The sequence below is a fragment of the Nymphaea colorata genome, chromosome 9, assembly GCF_008831285.2.
Source record: "Nymphaea colorata isolate Beijing-Zhang1983 chromosome 9, ASM883128v2, whole genome shotgun sequence".
Lineage (NCBI taxonomy): Eukaryota > Viridiplantae > Streptophyta > Magnoliopsida > Nymphaeales > Nymphaeaceae > Nymphaea > Nymphaea colorata.
This window is the reverse complement of record NC_045146.1, coordinates 16,090,828-16,116,697: the sequence shown is the minus strand read 5'-3', so window position 1 is coordinate 16,116,697 and position 25,870 is coordinate 16,090,828. Positions and strand designations below refer to the sequence as shown.

Here is a 25,870-nt window from a genome sequence, read left to right as displayed (position 1 = left end):
AGTTCTCATGCTCATCGTCAAATGGATGCTAACATCATGGGACTGTCACTTATTTAAGCCCTCTCTTTTACATTGCATAATCAAGGCTTCCATTATATAAAACCAAGCACGGTTAGTGAAAAGTGGTATTTTCATTGTCTTTTCTCATTTATTTTGCTTCTTTTATACTTTTTGTAATATGGTATCACAGCAAAATGCTTGTTGAAAAAGATCTAAGCTCATAAATGGCCTGCAGACAATCTCTGTTGAAGAAAAAATCTTCATAAAGAAAATTTGGGCGGTCAAATCACTGCCAGAGTGATGGGATGATCAGATTTTACAAAGATACGCAACTAACTTGGACTTTCGGTTCCATCTCCAACTTTGAGGGAGGTTTATCGGTTGAAAGGCAACAGTTTTTAAAGAGTGAAGGAAACTGGAGAGTTATAGTGCTGCAAGTTTAAGGACAGAATTCCAACAAAATAAATCAAAATTGAATGATAAAAGAAAAGAAATTTTTTTCACAAAGTCAGTTTTATTTTTCCATTATTATGGATGAATAGATGCTAAAATTATGGGAATGTCACCTATTGAAGCTCTCTCCTTTACATTGTGTAATCAATGGTGGCCTTTCATAGTGTTAAACCATGCACGATTAATAAAAAATGATTTTTTCATTATCTTTTTTCATTTATTTTGCTTTTGTTATATTTTTAATATGCTTGTTGAAGAATCTCTAAGTCCATAAATGACTTGCAGTCGATGAAAGCAATCACTTCCTTCTTTTCTAAGGCCAGAACTCGATCCTGCTCAAGAAAAATCTTTTTGGACAAACCAAATCACTGCCAGAGTGATGGTATGATTAGCTTTTACAAAGATATGTAGCAAACTTTGGATTTTTTGTTAGATTATCTAGTTTGAGGGAGGATTAACATAAGGTTGAAAGGCAACAGCTTCTAAAAAGATAAATCTATTTGGAAATAAAAGTGATGAGTGAAGGAAAATGGAGAGCTATATTACTGCACGTTCCAAAATCAGATTTAGTTTTTCATTATCATCGTTCAATGAATACTAAAAACATGGGAATGACGATAATCTTTTTAAGCTCTCTGTTTTGCATTGTGTAATTAAGGCAGAAAGTAGCCTTCTATGGTGTAATTAAGGCAGATTTACTTGCCTGGTTTTTTCTGAGGTTGCTCGAGTTTTTTGTTCCCTCATTTCAAGCTCAGAAATTGAAACGATAAAAACCGTGAACACCAACGCTTGAGAACCTAAAAGAAGGCAGTCTGTCAGATCAACGTCATGTTGAACCTCTGTCCCTAGCTAACCTGTCCGGGTATATGGACCCCTTTCAATGGTATGGAACTGTTGCTGTCGTTTCCGGGGATAGATATTTTATTCTTCCTGAGCAGCCGGATTCCGGCATCGCAGTACAGGTGGAAGCCGGACTCAGGAAAAAACATGAAAGACAACTGCCCAAATAACATCTGATCCAGAGGTAAGCAGCTAGTGTGGCGGCAATTGCAAAGGACATTCTTTTTAGTTTATTTCTCACGGGCCAAAACTGATGTATCTTCAGGATTGATGAGGAATTGCAGGGTTTACCAGTGTTCCCTTGAGTGATCTTAAAGGATTTTTTTTTTCTTTAGTTATTGAGAGTGGTGAGCAGATGGTAAGAAGGACATGTGGAGGATGCCATGTTTCAATATGTGCTTTCATCGTCTCAAACCTGTCGTTCTTTTGCGAACGTTTTTCCCATGGAGCTGATCCGTGTTCAAACTTGGTGGTTGCAGTTTACAAAGAAACTTTTGCAAGGAAACCCAGGAAGAAATTTCGGCCTTAGATCAATTAGTATGAACCCCATAGCCGCTCACAGGCCTAACCTCAGCATGATCGTAACAGAGCCGGCCTTAGTCATGAATACTTTCTGGAAAAATTTATTACAACTGTGAACACCAAACCAACCCTGTTGAGAGAGAGGGGGAGAGAGATTTCTAGCAAATTGAGACAACGACAGAGACAGAGAGACCGATGCTAATGTAGAAGTCTTCGGATATCAAATGAAAAGCCAGAAAAGAGAAGGAATCGGGCACAAATGCTTTCCAAGTCAACCAACACGCTTTATTTTGATGTACCAGTCAACGAGAACTATTAGACGCCTGAGGAAAAGGGTAACTAATATACCTTAATATTTCATTTGTGAATAGACCTATGAGCTTGATGGAATTTACTTAGGAAAAACTGCTTTTAGCATAAAACCTTCAAAGTCATGCTCTTATACCTAAGGTTTTGGTTTGAATAAATCTACAATACAATCTTTGAACTCAAGTGCTGCACTTGTTAAGAGCGCCCTTTCTGTTGTATGTACGAACGTGAAAGAAAATATCTGGCTAAAACGTTTGAGAGGTCCTGTTCAGCCATTCTTGTCACATCTTAAAGATGGAATAAAAAATTCAGTAAAAGCTACAATTTCAGCATGTCCCACCTTAAAGATGGGATAAAAAAAATTCAATAAAAGCTACAGTTTCAGCATGGCTTGGTGCAGAATGTCAATAGATGCTTTATCGTGCTTGAACGAAGGGTGTACCCCGGAACGTCTGTAGTAGACGTCCAGTCAAATCCATCGACTGTTCACCTCTTTACCTCTGTGGGTCCCTCATAAAATAGCTTTCAGATCAGCTCGGATTTCATCAAACACAACCTTACGCTCATATGAGTTTTCGAATCATGTCGTTTAAATATGTAGCGCTCTCGATCTGCTGGCTGGCTTTCCCATTTTCTGACCAGTTTCCCAAACCAAGCGTACAAAACTAGTGTTACGAACAAAATCATGCAACTTCACTTCTATAAATTGAACTTTACAAAAAAGGTTGCCATTAACAGTGTTAGAAAATCACTGGACGGTATTATGGGGGCATCACGGTCAAAAGATCCAAGGGTGTTCGTGTATCCGGACGAGAGAGAGAGAGAGAGAGAAAGAGAGACATTTCCTTGGTTCCTTGGAAGCCTTTTATTCTCTTCTCTGATCATTATTTGGGGAAAACAAAAAGAATACACAAGAGTCACAAAAAACCCTTTACAACATAGGCTTTCCATATTCCGACTGAGATACAACCTGATAAATATTTTTTCCCATATGAACCCGAAAGGAATGCCAACCAAACCAACTAAATGTGAATGAGAAGAACGATAACTATCCTCCCTCCTCCGTCGAAAATCTTCCTGGTTGTCCATCCTCATGGAAGACTGGCTGGTAAGCTTCAAGGGTCTTCTTCAATAATGACACTGCCCGTATGAGAAGCGTATCTCAGTATTTATTCCATGCTGCCACCTATATTACCCCTTTTTCTCTGATCTTCTTTCCCATTTTTTTCCATTCAAATGGGTGTGTCCTGGACCGGGTGCAAGCAGCGAAGCAGATAAACAGACGTGATGGTTACGGAATTAGTTCTCTCTTCAGCTATATAGACTAAATCTGGTGAATGCCGACTGATTATTTCAAGAGACGAGCTAGAAAGGAGGATCATCCAAATGAACTGGTTCAGCTGACTGCATCCCACGAAAGAGTAGGCGGCAGCCTTTAACCTTAAGTGAATCTATGCTGCAGAGAGCTTTTGAGCAAGGAGGTCAGTACCTGCTCGTACAGTCAGTCATTAAAATCTTCGTAGGGTGAAGATGCGCCAGAAGAATCACTTTGATAAGGTGTAGTCTTTGAAGATGCCGGCAATGAATCCTTCTGATGACCGATGCCTGGAAATAAGATGGAATACATGTCCAATGTTTTAACTTTTCATACTTGAACTATCTTTTTTCAAATTCCAAAAAAAAAAAAGCTCAAAAGTAATTTATCAATTTTATAGTCAAATCTACAGTAGAATCACAACCTTTCTGCCGGGATCGGAACTTCTTGGTATGCCTTCTGATAAGTCTCTTTGCTTTTGTTATGGTCAACTGTCTAGCAAAGGGAGAGAACTCAATGTCACTTTCGCTCCACTCACCATGGAACTCATTTTCTGCATCACCTCTCATAGTACGCAAGACAAACGCCTTAGCCTTGCGGCGTTGAGAGTTGAAGAGTCCCCTAATGGAGGTGACAAATCCATCACCCGCTCCATCACTTGGCCTCTTGAACCAGGTTGATGGAAACTGATCAAGCTTCCCAGCCTGGCCCCCATCACTATCACTGAGGTTCAGATCACTGTCAGGGGAACCACCCCCATTGACCTGCCTTTGGCTCTGGATTTTGTCTTTGAATTTCTTACCCTGCATGTAACAAAATAGTTGCATGTTAAGTACTCGCCTAAGACATAACATGCATCAACAAACAATTGAGGCATGGAAAATGACCCCGTGAATATGTGAAGGATCAATTTGTGCTGTGGAAGGACAGGAAATGGGAACCTAGTAAACCAACATCACAACAATATTGGAGAAGGCTAGTATACTACAATCCCCCTTTCAGATTTTCATTGCTCAATCTGCACCTTTCTATTAGATAATGCTGCATGCAACAGCTAAATAATACCACATAGATTTGGTTATGCAGCAAAGAGGGAAAAAAAAAGAACACTTTATAGCTCATTTGTATAGTTAATATATGCATTCTCACCCCATTCCCCCTCCCTCCTTACGAATAGGAAAACATGAACATAAGAACCAGCACAAGAACCAAAACACAGCTCTTCACAGAGCAGAGGTTATTTAAAGAACTTGAAATGCATTCCAACGGTAATGAGTAACAGAACTTGCCTGCATGCCAGTTACAGACTTCAGAACTCCCCATATTATGTGCTTCTTGACCCTTGAAAACAACCTCCTCCAGGTACCCGTGAAATCGTCACGTACAAATGTGTCCATAAGCAGCCTCAAGTCATTGACAGCAAACCTTGAACCTTCATAGGTCACCAGTAATTCAACCTGCAATGTATTGAGAGAACAGCACCATCAGTCGTATGATCATTTTGGTATTGCAAGTCTTAGTTTTCTAGTATATGCACAAACCTGACTTATTTTTATGTTATGAAACTCCATCATTTTCCTGGCTCTGGCTCTTTTCTCTTCATGCACTTTACCAGGCTTCTTCTCCTCATGGGAAGATCGCCCTGGTTTAAGCGCCTTTGAGTCTTTTGCCTTAACTTTTGATGTCTCTTCAGTAGTGGGAAGCTGATGCTCAGGTGTATAATTAAGAGGACCACTCCTTGAGGAAGGATTGTTTGAAGAGTGGACCTGCAGTACAAGCTCATTGGCTATAGTTTCAGCCAGGCTCTCTTCCCACGTCCTATCAAATGAAGATGTCCGGCGCAGCTCTGAGTTTGGTACAGAAACGCTGTTTGCTTTAGGATTATGCTTAGATGCCTGCATATAACAAGTCCTGTCACTGAATAGAACTATCTGACTAGCTTTGTGTACCCTTTCAAAAACTTAAAAAGTTAACAGACAAGACTGCAAATATGTAAAATGAACCAAAATATCAAGTTGACAACAAAAGTCGGAGAAAGAACTCACTTGGTTAGTTTGCTTATAAGGTTCAAGCTCTTTAAAATAAAAACTGAAAAGTCTATTAATTGTGAATGGTAGAGTACATGCACCCAATGGCTTTAACTTTTAAGTTACCAAGCCAAGGAAATTGATTTTATAGTTTGAAACTTTGAATGCTGACCTGTGGTACATCTCCATGGATAGAGAACTGACTGCTCGTAGCAGATAATGCAGATGCAGATGCAGTTGCACTGTGTTTTGAGGACGCATCAGAATCCCTTGCCAAATGACTGCTTGATCCAGCAGCCTCTGACTGAACACCCTTTTTTCCACGCTTAGTTCCCACTGTTGTCGATACTTTCCATACTTCCTACATTTTAGAAATGGAAAAATATAATTGATGCATAATTTTGAATGTGAAGCAAAAATAACCAAAATCACGAGAATATTGTTTGCCTGTCGTCTCAAAGAATCTTGTTCTTCTTCTGGAAAAAGATAGTCCCACATCATCCTGTACATAGATTCAGTGAGATGGATCTTCAGTGGATATATCTCCACCTGCAGTAGACATGTCACAAGCATGGATCACCCAAAGCTCCAAAGAGCAGTTAACAGCTTAAGGACGGAACAGCTTATAGACAACAAAGACAAGTCAACCATGACCAGCATTCGAACCTACTGAAGCATGGATTACTCCAATTCTCATGGTGAACAAAAAGCACAAGTTGCTTTAGTTGTCTACAGAATATGTGGTATAAATTCCTCCAACTATCATAAAGAATATGAGCGCATTAAAAAAAAAGGTTGGTAATTTTATTTTGCAGAAAAAAAATTAACGGGAATACATTGTTCAAGAACAAAAAAGGAGCCAGAATACTATAGATTTATAAAATGCAGACATCCAAAACCAAAGTTTTTTTCATTTCAATTGACAGAGGAAACATGCATTATATAAGCCAAATGCACGAATGTAGGTAGGTGAAATATCTTATTATGAACTTAGAATATGTGAAATTGCAAAGGTGTTGATGCTCCTAAAAAGCTAAAATAGTTTCGAGTCCTCTTATGCAGTGGACAACTTATTGGTGGCCCCATGTAAACCACAAGAAGATACTGCCACGTACCATGGCATGACCACAACCATATACTGCCATGTCGGTAAATTGGGTCCCCAGGTTGACCATGAAGAGCCACCATTTGTATGGTAGCATTTTTTGGAAACCCATGCAATTTCACCATATATTGCCACGCAGGCTTCTCTTAATTTCCTCATCTGAATCATACTGTATCCTTTTGACCTTTAATGGTGTGATGACGTCACAGACACAGACTAATCAGTGGTTATTTTGGGTTCCCAAAAATCTTCCCCGGAGGCTCCATATGCAGGAAGTGTTTTATACTCGTTCTGTGGAGAAGATGACACCTGGAAGATGATTCTAACAAGGACAGTTAACAAGAGGAACTAAAAAGATCAACCTTTCCAAAGTATCCACTTTGTTTTACTTCATTAGTTTCACATGCTTGGGGTTGGGGTGCAAAATGTGGGACACAAATTATCATAAGTACCACATTTAGTTGTGTGGAATCAATTCCAATCAAGTAATCTGTGGTGCTGCAATTCTCTTCTCCTAAATTTAGTTAAATGCATATTCACATCAGTTTACATTATGAGAGCACTTAAAAAAGCACGACAGATCTACGTAATGAAAGCAAATATCTATTATGAAGGGGGAAAACCAGCTAGTGTGTGAAAGGAAGCAGAAGAATCAACAAAGCATAATGCTAAATACAGGTTTTATTGGCATTGAATAGAAAATGCAAGATGGAAAATCTTGTGACCTGAAACAGTTCAAGAGGCGAGTGTCCATCTTTAGGGGCCCCCTGTTTGGCATCTACTCGTAGCATGACATTTCTGCAATGGTGCTTCATATTAGAAAGTGGTTTTAACATCATTATTTCAAAAGAATTTTTTGTCAACCATGCAAGTTTCACAGCTGCCATCGGCATGAAAATAGCCATCTTCTCCCCTTAGATTTGTTATTTTCTCTTTAAAATATAGGAAAGAAACCAAGATACAAAAAATATATATATATTACTTACTTTCCCCATTCTGGGGGAGGATTCCATGCAGACAATAACATATCAGATTTGGCATTTGGCAAGCAGTTCCTTACAACAAAATACTTTGTTGTAAACTGAGCTACACCAACATCTTTATAATCACGATCAAAATCATAACTCTGTGCTCATCAAAAAGAAAATAAGTGATGAAGATATTAACAGTCATGAAAGCACCCATTAAAGCATGAGATAAAAAATCTATGACAAAAAATTACAAGTCTGTACCCTGTATTCATCAAGATCAAAAACTTAATGTGAGAATAGAGGAGATTACCAATTTTAAGAGCGCCTTGAAAAATGCATGATGCCAAAACACTCAGAACAGACAAGTGTTTAAGAACGTGCATGAAGTCAGAAAAAAAACTGATGGATTGGCAGACCATGTGAACAATCAACTTATGCAAAGGTACAACTTTGAACAAATTCTACATTTGCAATCTAAGACAAGGATAGATCATTTAACTTGATGAAGAATACTTATTATACTGTTGATGCAAGCATGCCTGCACACACACATACATTTATTTCTATGTTATATTGTTTTGTAATATGTTGTCATCCACCAACTTTCCTTCCCATATTAGAAAGTTTTTCAGATCAGACCCCGCATAAGCTGTCAGCATGGTTTACATAGAAAGACCAAGTTCAAATCAAGTTCAAATCATAACAGTATGATTGTCCCTAAAAGAAAAGTTGGATCATGTGATACCGCATGTGATGTGCTGTACCTGGCAACCTATACCACTTGTGAAATCATAAATTGAGCAATCTGAGCAGCCAGTCACCAAACATTGACTTGATGAATTTTTTGAATGGTGAGTATATATGGTACAAATACAATCTAGGTACTGATTTCATTGTTTATGATTAGAAAATGTTGGATCGAAATTTTCACAGTTCAAAAAACAATCTGTTTCTATGCCAACACAACAATAGAGCGTTATTATGCTTAATAAATGAACCATGCTGACCATTTATGAGTTACAATAGATAAATCTAGTATCCACAGTCTCCAATTAGGTTGGACAGCCCGAGTAACCTATAAATGTGTACCCCACAATACATACACACATATTAGTAAACACTCAATGCATGCACATAAACAAGTGTATGCACACATCTATGAGTCAAAATAGACAAATCTTGCCTACACCATTCCCAACTAGGTAAGATGATCTGAATAAAGGACAAAAATATATCCCACACCCACAGTACATGCACATATAAATACATGCACAAATGTAATTGTATTAACATGTACATAAGAGAACCCATACACATACAAAAACACTTATAGCTAACATGCAAATCACAGGAAATCAATGGTTCAAGTACTTAAAAATTGCAACAATTCACAAGATGCAGTGAATATTTGGAGCAAAAACATGCTTGAAATTTTGAATAATAAAAATATGTTTGGAGCAAAACATGCTTGAAATTTCCCCTTACAATTTACAGTATAAATATTGAAAGATGGGGAACGACCTAATATGCATGAGAAAGACAAAGACGGCAGTGGCATAACTGAAACATGCAAGACATCTTCAGAAAGACACAATTATTTGACCAACAGAATTTAGATACCCACCAAACTGTTAATCTCTGCTTCGGCAAAAGCTTTACCATCTGCTAGCATGCTCCAAGCCACTTTATTAATTCGCAGGGAAATACGCATGGCATAGGAGGGACTTTTATTCTTCTCCTTCTCCATCAACCGCAACTGAGCTGCTTTTCTTAAAGCCAGCCTCAATGATGCAGATGCTGCTTTCCTAGCCATATTTGTGCTTAACAGTTCTTTCTTCAATCCATGAACCTATACATGCAATACAAAAGGGTATATTCTGTGTGCTTAATATTGAAAAACATGTTGCGGTGAGGAGATAGATAATCACGCACTTCTTATTACAAAAACGAGAAAAAACAACCATAAGATTATAAGATTCTAAACAGAGAATATCTGACCTAAAATTCAAGAAGTGACAAATGATGGGATAAATAAGCAATCAACTAAAACTCACAATCAACATTCCTTGGGTAACTAATGGTAGAACCACTGTCACAGATATCATGAGATTTTTGAAAATCTCGCAATATTTACAAGAAAAACAAGCAAAACAAAAAAAGGGAAATCTTATATTTTTTCGTGATCTTTTCACTATTTTTTGGTGATGTTTTTGCTTTTCTTGGGCTTATTAGTTTCTCATTTATTTTAATTTTCTCCAACTTTTAGGATTTTTTTTGTTTTTTAAAAATTTGCTGAGAAGTGAGAACCAAGTAAAAAAACTTCACCAGAAAATACCAGAAAAGAACCTTGCCCAATATTATCGCAAAACTAATATTTGTGACAATGGTAGAAACCATTCTTCCCAAATGAGAAGTGAGAACTAATACAAAGAGATCATTGCAGGAACAGAATGAAGATCTCCTAAAACATGTCAAGTTAGTAAATAGAGTCTCTAGAAATTCACTTCATGATGTGTCAAGAAAACAAGCACTGATAACATAGACCAACAAGCTAGGCATAAAAATTTTAAGCACCTAGCAGAAAGAAAAATAGGGGCTCAACTCCCTTAACTTGAAAATAAAAAATGAGGTAACAGTATAACGCCTTGCCATTTTAAGTAGTTTTTTATGCTTTTAACTATTTATTTTCATAACAAAGTTAAGAGGAAAAAGAAAACCTTATGAGATATTGCAAGCCAAGACTACTTTATTCTACTATCGTTGCAACCAGTAAATAGTGGTCAACTAAACAATGTCAGATCCAAGCCAATCAAATATAATTCTATGAAAAGAAATAACTAGTTGATAATTGAAGACTCAATTGGGAATGTAACCTCACAAGGAACTTTGAGTTCATCCACATGGGTAAATGATATGGTTATCACAGTTAAATAATGTGTATTTTGCTGTCCTTTGTCGTTTCAGATCTCAATATGAACCCAATCTAATCCATATATAAGCTGTGATAGTAGTTTTTGTATTGGAAGGCCATAATTGTGAAGTGCAGTGTTTTTTCACATTAGGGCAATGCTCATATAATGAATTCATTTAATCACTGACTTCCTCATAGCATGCTGTGTAGCCTCTTCTTCTTCCTTGTCTCTAGCTTAGCCGAATTCAGAATAGTTATCTAAAATACATATTTGAAATTTTGAAGCATACTGGTAAAAAACTTAAACACCAATAGCAAACATCATTACCCCAGTCAAAAAACCATCATAAAAGTGGCCCAAGTTATGCAAATAAACAAAAATTACAACCAAAAATGAAAGAAAAAGCTGAGCTGCTGAGGCTCAAAAGATGCAAAACTTTGCATTTCATGAGAAAGAAGTGAGAAACACCCAAATACCAGTAGAAAGAAATAGAAAATAGAAAAGATCTAACTCAGTGAAGAAGACTGAATTGGATTGAAAAATAGATACGACTTAGCTTGCTAAAAAATAGAAGAGAAATGTAAAACATGAAAGTAGAAATTCAAAAGAGTCCCTAGCATGTGCTAACTACCTGCCACAAATCGACTAGGATGAGAGCCATCCTGGCCTTTTTATCTGGATGCTCAGCCAAAGGAGGAGGTCTCACACTGAAAATTGGGAAAAGACACACTACCTGCACGTATTTTACAGTAAATTCATCCATGGATGACTATATTGGCATTACCTTGCACAGGCCCGTATGGAGAGGATACACCAGATGGGTTATCGCTCATCATTCAGTACCAAAGAAGCCCTTAAAGAACAAAACTTTGAAAACCATAGGCCAGATTAAATCCCATCATAAAACAGACAAGAAAATCCCTAAAGATCCTTCACAACAAGATGACTTGACTCAAAAAAGAAAACCTTAAAATGAAACCAACATGGACTGATGGAATGAACAATTGAGCATTATGTATGTCATGCATAATTGCTAGAATATGCAGAGCAACAATCCTAAATCAACAGGCATAACCAAAATAACTTATAAAATCAGATCATCATTATTCATTACAAATGGCACCAATGAGGGCTGTGTCATGAATGGAATGACTATTATGCAGAGAATCAGCAAAACTTGACAAATACCTCAATGGGATTTTTAACATCAACAAGCTTGAAAAGAATGAAGGTGGAGTGTAAATAGATGCATCATTTACTATGTGATCACACTGTGTCGTAAATCTGGAAATTTAAGCATGCTCTACTGACTCACCAGTAAGGGCTTCCCGCAAGTAATCATCCATAAGTCACCATTCTTATCAGCAGACAAGCTTGCCTCATTCAACACATCACAAGATGCAGAGAGAATCATGATATCATCAAGAACTAGCTTACGGCCTCTTTCTGCTTTTTCCAGATTAATCCTAGCAAGTTCTACCTCTTCAACACCATCAGGAACTACTTCATCTGCCTCTTCTCCCACATCTTCATCCTCATCATCAGGATATGAAAGGCTGCTCTTTCGAGGCCTAAACAATGAAATCGTTCAACTAAGATTAGATGCATTCAACTTCAATGAGAAAACTCCAGCATTTTAACAAACCTCAAGTGAAAGCCTATATAAAAGTCTAGGACCTAGAAAAATGAATGTTATGGTTAAGTTCAGTTTCCCCTAACTCGTAAAAAATGGAAGCATACAAGTCTACACCCCCATTGATGCACTAGCAGTTGGCCACATTTCAAGAACAAAGCACATCACCACACCATCCTCAAAGGCTCAAACTTAGTTGCATGCATTTGATTATTCAACTCTTCTTAGTTGCACTTTAACCATATTAATGCTAGATAGAATATCCACACATGATCAAAGACTGTGGCAGTGTGATCTAACCAGAATATTCACATTCACTTTTTTCCATCATTGTAGTACAATTTCGCAGGATCTACCGACCTGATAACCTATGCAGGACTAATAGAACAACCAATTGCAAGTAGGCGCATCTTGCAACTATATTACCATAACATTAATATATCACAAAACCAACTTTATTTCTGAAAAGCAGTCTCTCTGCAAAAATGGAACTGGTTAATAAGACCACATTTTCTTACTTGGGTAGTCTAGCAAAAAGAAGGTTGCTCAATATATCAACCATAACTTGAAACTGCCGTGATGTCATTGTTGCAGTAATATTTGGAGAATTAAAAGTCAGCTCCTTTAAAGGCTTCACCTGCAATCCAAAGATAAATATGTGATGAACTGATGATGTGGGGACTCTACTAAAAACAACAACCCTTCGGAAAACTGCCAACATGATGGCAACATGATCAGCCTATCACGAAGAAAAATGATTTGTGGCATCCAACTTTTCTGTTAGTTTCATGTCTCCAAAACCAGGTTTTGCCAGTTCCCTCTTCCCAGAAGGATATGGACACAGCAGGCTCTTGTTTGCTCATTAGGCCTTGCTTTGAGGTCTTAGACCCCAAGAGAGAAAAACTGCTGAACTAATAGATGAACTTCATATGCTCTTTTGCTGAATAATAGTAGGAAGTATTTTTTTGATAAATTAACAAACAAACCACACCAAGGTCTCAACTAAAAAAAAAAAAAAAAACTTCAGTAGCATTGTTCAGCACAACTTGTTATGTAGGAAAGTCACCTTTATCTGGCATTTCCCATGAAACCTGGAGATTGACATTTTAAGCCCTTGAAAAAGGCTGCTTCAGGTACCCAACAGTCAAACAACTCAAAACTCATTTCTAGTGAAAGACCATCTGCCACCATAGCATATTTTCAACAACAAAGAAACTATTGAAAAAAAGGAAAGTAAAAGTACACAAACAAAGTGAAACATATATCTATCATGCAATGGGATCAGCTGATAATTATGAACATATATACACAAAATTATTCCACAGCAAAAGGTCGCACCTTCAGGTCAGTAGTTCCACCTTTATGTCTACTGTAGCGGAAGTACATAGTACAAGGCATAAAAACCCTTTCCAAGAGAGCACCAGTGCGTTTCACTTTTGGAGAGCTTCTGGGAATTTTTGGCAGCCACTGTAATCCAGCACCAGGATCCACATCTGTAGGTGCTACATGTGCTTGCACATGCTCCAGCATTGCAGAGAACTCTGCACGCTTCCATGTCATTTCAGGTTGAGCCTCAGGAATCTGCACGCCTCCAGCACCAAGTGCCTGTTCGATCATCTCATACCCCACATGCAGGACCGAGTGGAATGAACGAGCCAGGACACGACCACTAGCAGCAGCAAGTAAGAACCTACCCTGGAAAAGTTGCAAGTTGCCATTGTAAAATTGAGCTGCTTATAGAAGAAGCACACTAACAGCTAATATAAACCTAGAAAAGCAAGCAAGACAATAAGCAAAAGGGAAAAACGACAAAAGACTGAGAAACATTTGTGGCTCCATATGCTTTACCATTCACTACAAAATAATTCAATAGGTGACATGCAAAATAATGACCACTATAACATAAAGAACATGATCGGGCGAAACCAAGTGGTCAGAATATGCAGAGTGAAGGCCGATGCCTCAAATTGTAACAAAGATATGGTCAGAAGCTTGACAGATACTTAATACCAAGATATATAACGAGTAAATCAATGGATAAATTAACAATTTTCTTCACCCAATCTTCCCTTTTCCATCATTAAAATTGTATTCAGAATTTCAGAGCACCCACACCACTGACAGTCTCAATTCATAACCAAGGAATCACATGTTGAGAAACACCTTGCAGCATCCCTAGCTTAACGATCAAATATTTGTAAAGAAATCATGAAATCTTGACACATTGAAAAGCTGACTTCTAAAGCACCTATAAACATGCCTATGCAACAAGGCGAATATGACCAGAAGATCCACACCTCCTTGTCTATGTAACTATATCTTCTTTCTTTCCTTCAGAAAGTTTCTCATCTCAAAAACAGACAGCAGCATCTCTTGTTCAGGGCATCAGATAGATCTTCCTCCAACTTTGAGCCATCAGCTAGCTATAGTGCTCAACAGAGGGAAAGAATATGAGCATGTGAAAGACGTGTGGCTTTTTCTATGCAGTATAGTGAAGTCAACTGCAAACCATGTTTTCTGTTGTACATGATTCAAATAGACGCACTCATATATATCATAATCATTAGGATAGGAATAGTAACCCAACTTTTTTCTACTGCAAGCATATTACATTATATATATGCACACGTACATTATTAAAACATACATGCATGCATGCATGCACATACATATATATATGTATACATATACATATGCATATGTATGTATAGGGGATTTCTGTGTTGTCATCTATACGATCTTACCAAGTAGCTAAAAATTTTAAAAAAAGAAAAGGTCACCATAAACAGTCATCACATGAGCAGTAGTGACCTAAGTCACATGGGTATGGGTACGATGGGGGTACAGGTATGGAGTGCATGGACATGGTAACTTTAGAAAATGTGGGTACAGAGATACGGCAGGATATATATATGTAATATGTATATACACAAAGTAGCACAAAAAAATCAAAATGCAAGCAACATATAAATAAGTGATGTAAATAAAAACACTATCTGTTCATGAACAATAACTCTAAAAAAATAGAATGAAAACTGAGTTAGAAAAAATTAAATTAAGTAAAATTAAATAGTTTGGATCAGCTTCGAGATAAAAAGTACTCAAGTGTATCTAAGTACCCACTTTAGGTACGGGTACGGCAACACGGGTAGATGGACCTTACAGAAGTACCCGTGTGACTTGGGAAGGGATGGTTTATGTCTTTATGATGCAGCAAGCCAACAACAGTTCATGGTGTTTTTAGCAAATGATTTATGATGCTTTTAGCTATGGATTTTTAACTTTCAGCCATCAGGCACACAGCAGCATAGAATTCCTCTCTCTCTCTCTCTCTCTCTCTCTCAGTCTGGACTAGACACCAATATCCTTTCCACACTCTCCATATATTGAAAAAAACCCAATATTACCAACATTCTGAAGCTAGCTAATTATATCAGCACTATCCTGATATTGTCAAGATGTCACTAAACAATAAAAAATAATGTGATTACCCCAAGGCATTTACAATATTATCTCAAGACTTAGAAAAGCTCCCTTTTTCATCATTTCGTAAATTGGAACATGCGATTTCTTTTTGTTTCTTTTATGTTTTAAATAATTCACTATTTTCATCATTTTTAACCACATTAACTCAATGTTTTGTCATTATTTTCCCTAGAAAGACCAGATCCTGTAAATAACTCTTGAGAAAACTTTGCTGATAATGACATGGATGATTACGCTTCAACTAGGCCCTTGTGGGCATGGCCACCAAAATACTGAATGGCCCTTTTTATTATTTTGGGCATGGAACAGGTACCCACCGAGCACTAGATCTTGTATGCATGTGTTGATCGGTATGAAATAAATTTCAAAAACAATGCATATGTGCCGGTTCTTTGTACCTCTCCTTTTCTTTCAAAAACAATAGAAATAACTTTTACACTGCAATCAAAATAATGACAAGAAGAAATGAAGAAAATAGCAAGAAACTAGAAAGCTTGATTATGTAAACGATAACAAAAGACAATTTACTAAAAGAAAATTTCTTGAACTTCAACAAGAAAACTAATGAAAACCAACAAGAGAAGTACCAAAGCAGCACAACTTACATTAGCTTCTTCAGAATGAAGATTAAACTGAGGTTGAATGACATTCACCATGAAGTGACGTGTTCCTTCCTCTTCAGCATCATCTGTGCTTCCAGGCTTTGCTGGTTAATCATGAACATGAACATCTTAGAGAAGTTTACCACAACCAAGTCACAAAGTCCATCAGATGGTAGGAGGAAAATCTTTCTTAATGGAAATTATCAGCATAAATAGAAAAGGGAAAATGAATGGCACATCTTGCAGAGAATATTTTTTGTTCCGAAAATGGTCAACAAGGTGTTAAATGCACACAGAGAGAACAAAGATCTTTCAATAATTTGCATATTGGCACATTATACAAAAAATTACAGTGAAGAAGGAAGAGACCTACCAGCTGCACCCGAAGTTAAGCATTCTGTTCTCATAGAAGGCGATGGGACTGAAAGTGATGAAGATGATGATACATCCCCATGCAGTGGAGAAGATCCGTTTGTGCCCTTCATTTTAGGAGCTGGTGAAGGTTTAGAGGAATCATCAGCAGACACCTCTGTCCCACCCTGGGCCTGCTGCTCTTCAATTAATTTTCTTTGTCTATATTGTCGTGATGGAGAAGGTTTGGGAGGTTCAAAAGCTCTAGATATTTCTCCAGCCCATGACCAAACAGCATCCCTGTTCTCGATAGTCCAAAGCAGTTTAAGCCCATAGACAAACACACGCTGGCAATTGTCGGCTATTACTACATTAAATCCATCATCATCACTGGGATCAGACCTTGTATGATCACTCTCACTGCTGTTCTCAAACTCAGATCTGACATATGTTGTCTCGAGGCTCTTCCTTCCAGCTTCTTGCCAAGCTAATAGCCTGGCAGGATCAGCCTTTGGTGCCTGCCTCCTAATTGTGAAATAATCAGAAGATAAAAGAAATCCATCATCCTTATACCTCTTGGTGCAATGTTCAACATTGTCAAAGCAGTCATCACGAGGTAATTCGGTTGAAGTAACCTGCTGAATTCTCTTCATTTTTGATATGCCATGCACAGCACATGAGCAATTGTTCTTGTTCAGATCAACCTTCAACACGTGCAGATCAAGACCCTGGTAGACCAGGTCCAAGGTGTCACGCTTGCAGTCAAAGGTGTATATCTGCTTACCACGACTATAACAAAGTTCATACTTTAACTTAGTCACCCTAAAAGTCAACCCACTAGCAGGATCATTGTCAGCTAGAGATACATGTTTAATGGAAACAGGCGTTGCATCAAGCCGAAGCATGAATTCTGTCATTACTTTGTCCAATGACAAATTACCTGATCTTGCCACACGTGGCACACCAAAACGTGGCCATCGAGAGAAAGACCTTAACTTGTGAGGAGGATTATATACCAAGTTCCACCATCTAAACACCCAAACTAAATCATGTGCTCCCATATACATACAAGGAGAGTCAGAGAAGGCATGCTCCTCTTTTATTGCTGATGCACTTGAAGCATATTGACATGATGGAACAACGAGGACTGATGGATCCAATGTTGATGAGGATGAAGATACTTCCCCAGATGTAGCAGACGGTTTGAGAGAAAAGTTCCAACGTAGGGACAAGGATGTAGAACGAAATGGATCAAAGACCTTTGGACGAGGTTGACCTTCACTTGGGAGTGCATGCAGATAATGATTAAGAGGTGTACCTGATTCGCATTCCCATTCCATCTTAACTTCAAGAGAGAAACCAGGGGAATAAAGAAAGGCTTTAGATGCATCAACAGGTGGTTTAATGTTGCAGTTGTTAACCAGTTGCTCCAAACTGCTAACATATATTCGGAAGTTCTTTGTTGAAAAAAGAACTAGTCCATCTGACTGTTGAATGTCCATGTCATCAGAAACAATTTGAAGTTTGTCAAGCTTTTCGTATGGATCTGTGGTTGCTAAAATATTCCAGGTTAGCCTTGTACAGTAGAGCCCAATCTTTCCATGAACATAGAATCTTACATCATCCCACCATGGTAAGCTGCGTTCCTTTTTAGGGGGGTCAGGCAAAGAAGAGGTTCCAATTTTGGAAGAATCAAGAACTGAACTTGAATCACGATGCCTAACACTCAGGTTTGCCCTACGAAGCGCTACTGTGAAAGCATAGCTTATATCAGCAAAAACAGGTTCAAAACCCACCCCAAAGGACACTTCTGCCATCTGAAAACGAAGGGGTAAATCAGAGTATGTTTTCATTGGTGGTGTTGTGCCACTTGCCGATCTCAGCATAGACACCCTTCTCCATCTACCAATGAAAACATCTTGTTGAATTTGTGGCTGGAAACAGGTCGCCTGCATTTGACATATCAAATAAAGAAGCAATAAATGATCTGAATATACTAATAGTACCCAAGACGTGGACTGAGACTCTGAGTTCTAGCATTTCTGAAAAATTTTCAATCAGAAGATGAGAAGAAAGAAAATGAACAGACCAGGACAGAGGTTTCACGTGCAGCCTCTCTCTCTCTCTCTCTCTCAGATACACAAGCAGACACATACAGAAGCAACATATAAAGTATAAACTAAAACAGGCTGGCCAAAGCAAATGAATATGTGTTGTAGCTAACCTGCTGTGCAAACACAATGCGTCCTTCACACTGACCAGCAATACCAGAAAACAGTGGATAAGAAAAATTTCTCAGCTGGGCAGCAAGAGAACCAATGTTGACGGAAATATTTGATCCATACAACCTGGAGAAAGGTATCTCAGACTCCATGCAAACTGAGTCCATGCTCCTAATGAATTCAATCATTCCATTTCTGCCACCTTCAATTTTTGTCAAGCTTAGCTCCAAGTCTGTAGCATGAAGAGATAAAAGAGAAGCTCTAGCCGTACTAGGCTTAAACCCAGCCTGGAAACCTTCTCTGCAAGCACCAGATCCTTCGGAGATAACCATGTTCCGACATGCTTGGTAATAGGAACGGAATGCCTGCTTGTGGATGTCTTCTTCCAATTTTTTAACAGCTGACGTATCATGAGGATCAATTTCAACTCCATTATGGCAAATTTTTTTTTCAGAAACTGATTCACCTCCCTCAATATTTCCAGAACTCCGAAACCCTCCAGATACAATGTCCTCCAGAAATTTCAACCGAATAGCTAATTCACAAACTTCCTTCTTCATCAGCTGGTAATGTTCATCTAGCCATCCCTGCATTGGCTCTTCCTCAATATCAGCAGTAACCTTACGTATACTGAATTTTAAACAACCAAACTTTGAGGACTTCTGTTTAACCTGCTTTGGACCTTCTTTCTTTGATGGCAAACGCAAATCAGCTTTAGCAGCCATAACAAGTTTTAATCCTCGCCACATATCTTCAACAGCATCCTCAATGGCACGTAATTGTAGGCGATAAGCCATGCATATATGGACATCAAGTCCTTGAACAATCCAGTCCCATGTGGTAAGTGATGAGGACTTATTGTCAGATGAGCTGCTTATAACAGGCACGCTGGGGATGCGAGAAATCTGCATTCTGCTGCTTCTAAGCACTCTTGCATCATTAATGATAAGTCTAAGATCCTCAAGAAGTACCCCTATCTTGGCATTTTCTGAGAAAATTGACTGAACCTGGATTACTGCCTCCACACCATCTGCAAGTTCTGCAGATACTGTTAAGACCTCTACATCAACAGCAAGGACAAGTTCCTTTTTCTTCCGTTTTTTCGTAGACGAGGAATCATCAATAGCCTCTTGCACTGCCACCTCTTTGTGAGAGTGCAGATTCAAGTTCTCAGAACAACCCTCATGACTTTGTTTCTGCAACAGCAACCTCAAGCGCAACAAAAGTTCATATAGAGATAAATGCATGTCAGGCTCCCATCTAATTTTTATGTCTGTTGCACTGAAAAGGGAACAAACAGACATCTCATCAAGGCCATTAGGGCGGTGGACAAACTTAGCATTCTGCATGTCCAACAATGTCACTTTCAGATTACCCGTGTTTTCATCAGAACATGCCTCATAGACAGATTTAGCTCGTTCTAAATCCATGTGTGTGGATCGCTTGTCTTTGTTCAGACAGAGACTTAAATGGAAAATGTCAAGACACATAACATATTTAAGTTGCTTTCTTTCATCAGATAACATGGATGTTATCCTGGCCGTGCGTGGTGTACCATCAGCAGAAACACTAATAATGACTGTGCCACCCTGTGATCCATAATTGACACGTTTAGGGTCAGATACTACAGTATTTTCCACTCCAATGTCACCACAAAACCTTATCGAGCACCTTTCAAGGTTAAGTTTTAGCAGACGAGCCCCTTTCGTTGATGATTTTTTTATGTGACTTGTTTTGCTGGCTGACGTTGTCTTGCCCATCACAGACAGACTCTTTAGGATTGCTTTCAAAGACAATGCTGTTGATACAATTGACTCAATTCTCTGGAAATTAAAGTCTACACCCATACCAGTTATATCAACTGAAAATACTAATTTGCGCCGACTTGGATCATGGGCTTCATGTGATTCCATGTCCTTGGGTCCTAAATCTATGCTGACCTTTGCAATATGCATCAAAGAACCAGAATTTGCTTCCATACCAAATAAGTTTTCCTTCAGAGACTCCTGGTACTCATCTGCCATATGGAGGTGTATTTCACCAAGTTCCATATGCAATGGAGTTCCTGTAGTAGCTATATTATTTGCGAAGATATGTGATGATTGTGAGCAACCCTGCATTGCCATTGAAAACCAACTGTAAGACAAGTCAAGACAATATGTGTGAGAGAGATCAGACATACAGAAAACCATAATAGCAAACATCAGCAATTGTGCACATAAACAAGCGTTCAACTCTGCACTATGAGTGGCATTACAAGTTTAACTGCTGCTAATATTCAAAGAAGCATGTACAATAAAAGAAACCTGGTTATATACCAAAAATAATGCTTAGATACTTATCTCAGCTCAGACAACTAAGAAGCCTAAGATCTTATAGTCACTGCCACTGGTTCCAAGTCAAACTACAGAATCGCTTTCATGTTCTCAGAAATACCAAACAAGCGTTCAAAGCAGTTCTCTCTGTGTACATGCACGTAGCCAAGTTAGAGACAAAAGTCAACATTGTCTACTCAAACCATGACTTTCTAGTTAGATGTTTAATATTTTCGAAATTTTGAATTTTTTAGTAGCAGAAAATAAAATCAATAATATGAAAGAACGGAGGATCTAATTTTTGCTCATCTATGAACTATGAAGTATTCTATCTATGCTCATCTGTAAAGTATTCTACCTCAGCCTTCTGGAGAAACCTCTCTGTAAAGTTAAAACTACTTATCTCGTAACAGTCTGCAAGTCCACATGAACTTCATCTTTCCAATCTCAACTCATTACTAAAAAGAAAATGCATGCTTCAGCATGGGAAAGGTTCTCCCACAAAATCTAAATCAAACAAGAAGAAAAAGAGCAATCCACAGAAATTTCTTTATGAACACCGATATGTTATTTTCAAATATTCATGAATTGGCTGCCTATCAAGTCAAATGTTCTGGCTGTGCATGTGCGTAAACCAATAATCCGCACTTTATCAAGAAAGCTATTAGTTCAAAACATACATGATATAGAGGTAAACCCTTGAAGCTGTACAACACAATAGTCATCTCTGGAGCAGAGACAGTACATGTCCACATCATAGCTTTTGCATCGGTTTTTTGAAATTTGCCACCCTCTGAATCTTTTTTATGAAGGACCATTTTCTTTGTTCTATTTGAGGCATAAAGATGTAACCATGGCTGCAAGCGACTTAAAAGTATATTGCATTGAGTTCCTCCGAGCTTGACATCAACTTCAGCCCTGATCGGTGCAGTTAGCTGAAAGCCAAACCAGGGTCAGCAAAATAAATCATATGAAGCCTCATGCATCTGAAAAATATTGCAATCCAAGCCAAGTTAATTCATGCAAAAGATGATTCAGTGTAGAAATATTGAAGACTGAACAAGCATGCATATGTTCGTGGGGATATGAATACAAAATTGTAGACGTATATTTGGAGTTGCACCTATGCTCCATGTAACAGAATTAGTGTGATTGAAATATACAAAAATATTTAAGCACGAAGCACATAAGGCACCTGAAATTTTACGACTTTATACACCACAAAAATAAATGTTATGTTATATGTATCATGGACGAGTCAATGCCTCTTTGTAGTGAAGGACACATAATCATTTTTCAGTATGCATCCTTCTACCAACATATTATTGAATCCAGAACAATCATAATGATATAATAGTTGAGGTTATTAGATTATCACCAAGTTCAGCTTTGGCCTCTAGAAGGGTCGTCATTCAACAATGCAAAATTATTGAAAAAGGAAGATAGAGACATCTTCAATCTCCTTGTGCATAACAGGCAAAAAATATGTGTGCATATGTCATACAGGCACAGTAGATGGTACTACATTGCAATTGCATAAGAGTTGGGTATGGGATACAGCTAATGTATATCCAATCATACACACACACACACACACACACACATATATATATATATATATGAAAAATGTAAAATCTTCCTGTAAGAGAACATGATTAATCCTACATCATTGATGCTCAATACTCAGATAAAACACCCTTACTTTCTCCCAAAAAACATGAAGTGTTTTCAGGAGCTTACTTGCATAGGGACATCAATAGATGATGTAAGCACAACCTTTAGAATTTCCAGCACAGACATGGTCTCTTCTCTCAAAAGCTGGAAAAAAAAAATCAATAAATCAAACAAACGGCTGAAACAGAACGAGCTTAGCATGAAAACTGACTTGCAATTAAAGGACAAGGGGACACTTTTAAGTACATGAATTTCACTAAAATCCATTTGGACATCAAGGTGTGTGGTGGACTCGTCTACATCCTCTACAATCTGTGATTTGCTGCTCCGTAGTTGAATGCCCATTATGTTATTCTCCAGAGTAAGTGACTGAGTCCGATGCGTGAACTTCACATCCAGCTTTGGCAAACTGAAGCTAACCTTCCAAAGAAAAGTAATATTTGTGACAGTATTAACATGCAAGTAGCATGCACCAACAATAAACTGATAGAAACAATGGACAAATAACTCCCAGTAATGATCAATACAGCTTCATTAATATTAAAAAAAGCAACAAAAGAAACGTCTTGCTCTTGACACTTTGTAAAGATATAACATGTACGTGCTGTGGAATCATTAAATAAAATAACTTGAGTCTAAAAAATCTGCCCAACAAAGGAAGCATAAAGTCTTCTCAGTGTCATAACTACCTCAGAATGTCAAGTTATAGCATGCAACAACATATTATATTGACAAAGAGACAAACGTATTATATTGACAAAGAGACAAATCTTTTGCATGCATCTAGACAATCTCTAGTGGAGTAAATATTTAATAGGAAATTGTCAAAATTACATCTAAGTTTTGGCAACAATCAGAGGCACACGACCTTTCAATGTCGTTAAAAACCCAGTTAAGGTTCGCACTTGTTAGTCAAAAATAGGCCTTTCATCAATTCAACCTACGGTTAATACTGATTTGAGCTGGGTTAATGAGATTAAATGGCCATATACCCTCAATGCCAAACAAATTCACATTCAGTAGTTTATATCGACTTCTTTAATTATACCCATTAGCATCAATACATGTTTAATCTTAGCTTTTTAATCTTTAAATTAGCCATACAAATTTATTTTTTTTATTAATGATAATTGCTAAATTTTGATCACGAGACATATAGGCATGTTCACAAAGATAAGTATATTTTTCATATTATTTTAGAGGACAAACTGATAAACTTTTACTTACAGTGAAATTGACAAAAATAACTTATATATTTTTTTAATAAGCTAGGAAAAACTTAGAGGTGCTTCCAACAATATTGAAAAGTTAGGTGCTTTTATTAAATATTTAGGTAAGTTTTGAAGTTTCCCTTTTAATTACAATGAACATACTAGTCAACATCAACTGAAAAGGTTCACCGAACCCTCCTAAACTGCCAGTATGTCTACTCTTTAAATTGATGCAAGGCACATGAACAACGTAAGTCAAGTGAAAATAATGAAAGAAAATTATTCGTTCAACCCCGACAATCTCTAACCAACTGATGCTAAAATATGAAAGATATCCCAATTTCCTTATTAATAGCAGCCAACTCTTAACCTGCCAGACAATTCCAATTACCTGAATTGCAAGTTCACGAAAGTTGAACTTGGGAGACATAGACAAGTACATAAGCATGGCCATCTAAGTAATTACAGATGTCAAAGGCAACATTTTGGGAATTAAGATGCCTATAGTAAGATCAATTAAAGATGTACCGGTGCCCGCCATGCAGCTGCAAGTCTAATGAAAATCCATTTTATCAAAATGGACACAAAGACCACACACAAAAAAATGTTCAAATGAATGGCTGTAAAGCAGATCTCGCAGCAAACATGTAGCAGTGCTGGGTACAAAGTAACCTACGTATAACAAATTGAAGATTGGGGAGACAGATTCTGATTGATTAAATCCTCAAACAGCATGTCAATAGCATTCCAGATGTCAAATTTTTGGAATACAATCTTCAATTCATTATTATGATGCTGCTCTTCACAGTGTGCCTATGGGGAAAAAGGAAATGGAAGTAATTCTAGAGTGGAAATCATGAATAAAGGATAAAGATGAACTTATATGTCTTAGATACACTTCACATAATCTTTTCATGTGCTTTGCTACCAAAGAATTGAAGTTTCCATTCTTATTCTTCTCAAGCTTTTTCTCAAACAAATGTTCACATAATTATTCCTCATAATCTTATCTTGATACTAAACTGAACCTTTATACATGAGCTCTACACCAGGAGTTCCACTCTGAGCTTATGTATGAGCTTTAAAACAGGAGTTCTGTTCTGAGCTTTTTGTGCAACAAGGTCAATCTACATACATATGCACTATAAGGTTGACTTGCAAATCACCTCCATAATGTTATACACAATCATAATGAATGGAAAGTTAGAAACATTTCACACGTGCACTTTTGTCTACAAGCAACCTTTGATACACTTATTCTGGAATGAGCATACTGATAAGGGTCCAGGGATCATTGTTTTGAACAGTTTACTTGTCAAGTCCCTCTGAAGAAGTTATATCCAGACGTTTTATGCCGAAGGCTGTATTGAACTCATAAAGAAAAGATATTTGAACATTCAATACAACGACATGGATTTCACAACCGTTACATGTAACACCATTACCATAAAGCACAATAAGGCTTGAAATTTTGCAGATAAAAATTGTATTGCATGCTCTTGGATAGATTCCCATATACTAAACGCAAACAAACCAAAACATTTATAGTAATACACACTACCAGAAGTAAAAAAAAATATAGGCAGAAAAAACGCTCCATGTTAACATGAAGAAAAACAAAGTGAAACAAATAATGCATGCAAATTGCATCTTTACCTTTTCAGGAAACCCTGAAATGATTTTTTTTGCTGAGGTAAGTCCCTTTTTGGGTGGTTTAGAAGATTCAACTGTTGCTTCACTGCTTTCAGAATCTCCTGCATCAGTCCCATCACTAACAGATGTTTCTGAATGTATACTCTTCTTAAGAAACAACACTTCACTTAGATCGATGGCAACTTCTCCACTAGCAACCTCAACATTCTTGGTCATGAAACCCAACTCCCTACAAAAAGATCCATTTTGAGTGCTGAACTCCAAAGAAA

At 37.6% G+C, this 25,870-nt stretch overlaps 1 protein-coding gene across 3 annotated transcripts in view; it reads right to left on the bottom strand.

Annotated features, from left to right (window-relative positions):
- Positions 1 to 2,848: 2,848 nt before the first annotated feature.
- The window catches only part of LOC116260357 (protein SABRE), a 29,996-nt gene continuing 6,974 nt past the window's right edge, over positions 2,849 to 25,870 (bottom strand). The window contains exons 5-23 of one of the 3 annotated variants that reach the window (XM_031638646.2): positions 25,605 to 25,830; positions 22,984 to 23,157; positions 22,804 to 22,881; positions 21,744 to 21,998; positions 18,751 to 20,862; positions 16,549 to 18,475; positions 16,179 to 16,279; positions 13,426 to 13,782; positions 12,606 to 12,724; positions 11,770 to 12,025; positions 9,167 to 9,391; positions 7,558 to 7,697; positions 7,297 to 7,369; positions 5,914 to 6,015; positions 5,639 to 5,827; positions 4,981 to 5,334; positions 4,729 to 4,896; positions 3,864 to 4,242; positions 2,849 to 3,729 (exon numbers count right to left, since the gene is read on the bottom strand). In XM_031638646.2, the coding sequence (XP_031494506.1) occupies positions 3,626 to 3,729; positions 3,864 to 4,242; positions 4,729 to 4,896; positions 4,981 to 5,334; positions 5,639 to 5,827; positions 5,914 to 6,015; positions 7,297 to 7,369; positions 7,558 to 7,697; positions 9,167 to 9,391; positions 11,770 to 12,025; positions 12,606 to 12,724; positions 13,426 to 13,782; positions 16,179 to 16,279; positions 16,549 to 18,475; positions 18,751 to 20,862; positions 21,744 to 21,998; positions 22,804 to 22,881; positions 22,984 to 23,157; positions 25,605 to 25,830 (7,339 nt within the window). In that variant the 3' untranslated portion in view covers positions 2,849 to 3,625. The remainder of the gene's footprint in view (positions 3,730 to 3,863; positions 4,243 to 4,728; positions 4,897 to 4,980; positions 5,335 to 5,638; positions 5,828 to 5,913; positions 6,016 to 7,296; positions 7,370 to 7,557; positions 7,698 to 9,166; positions 9,392 to 11,769; positions 12,026 to 12,605; positions 12,725 to 13,425; positions 13,783 to 16,178; positions 16,280 to 16,548; positions 18,476 to 18,750; positions 20,863 to 21,743; positions 21,999 to 22,803; positions 22,882 to 22,983; positions 23,158 to 25,604; positions 25,831 to 25,870) is intronic. The other 2 variants (XM_031638648.2, XM_031638647.2) reach the window with 2 other exon arrangements.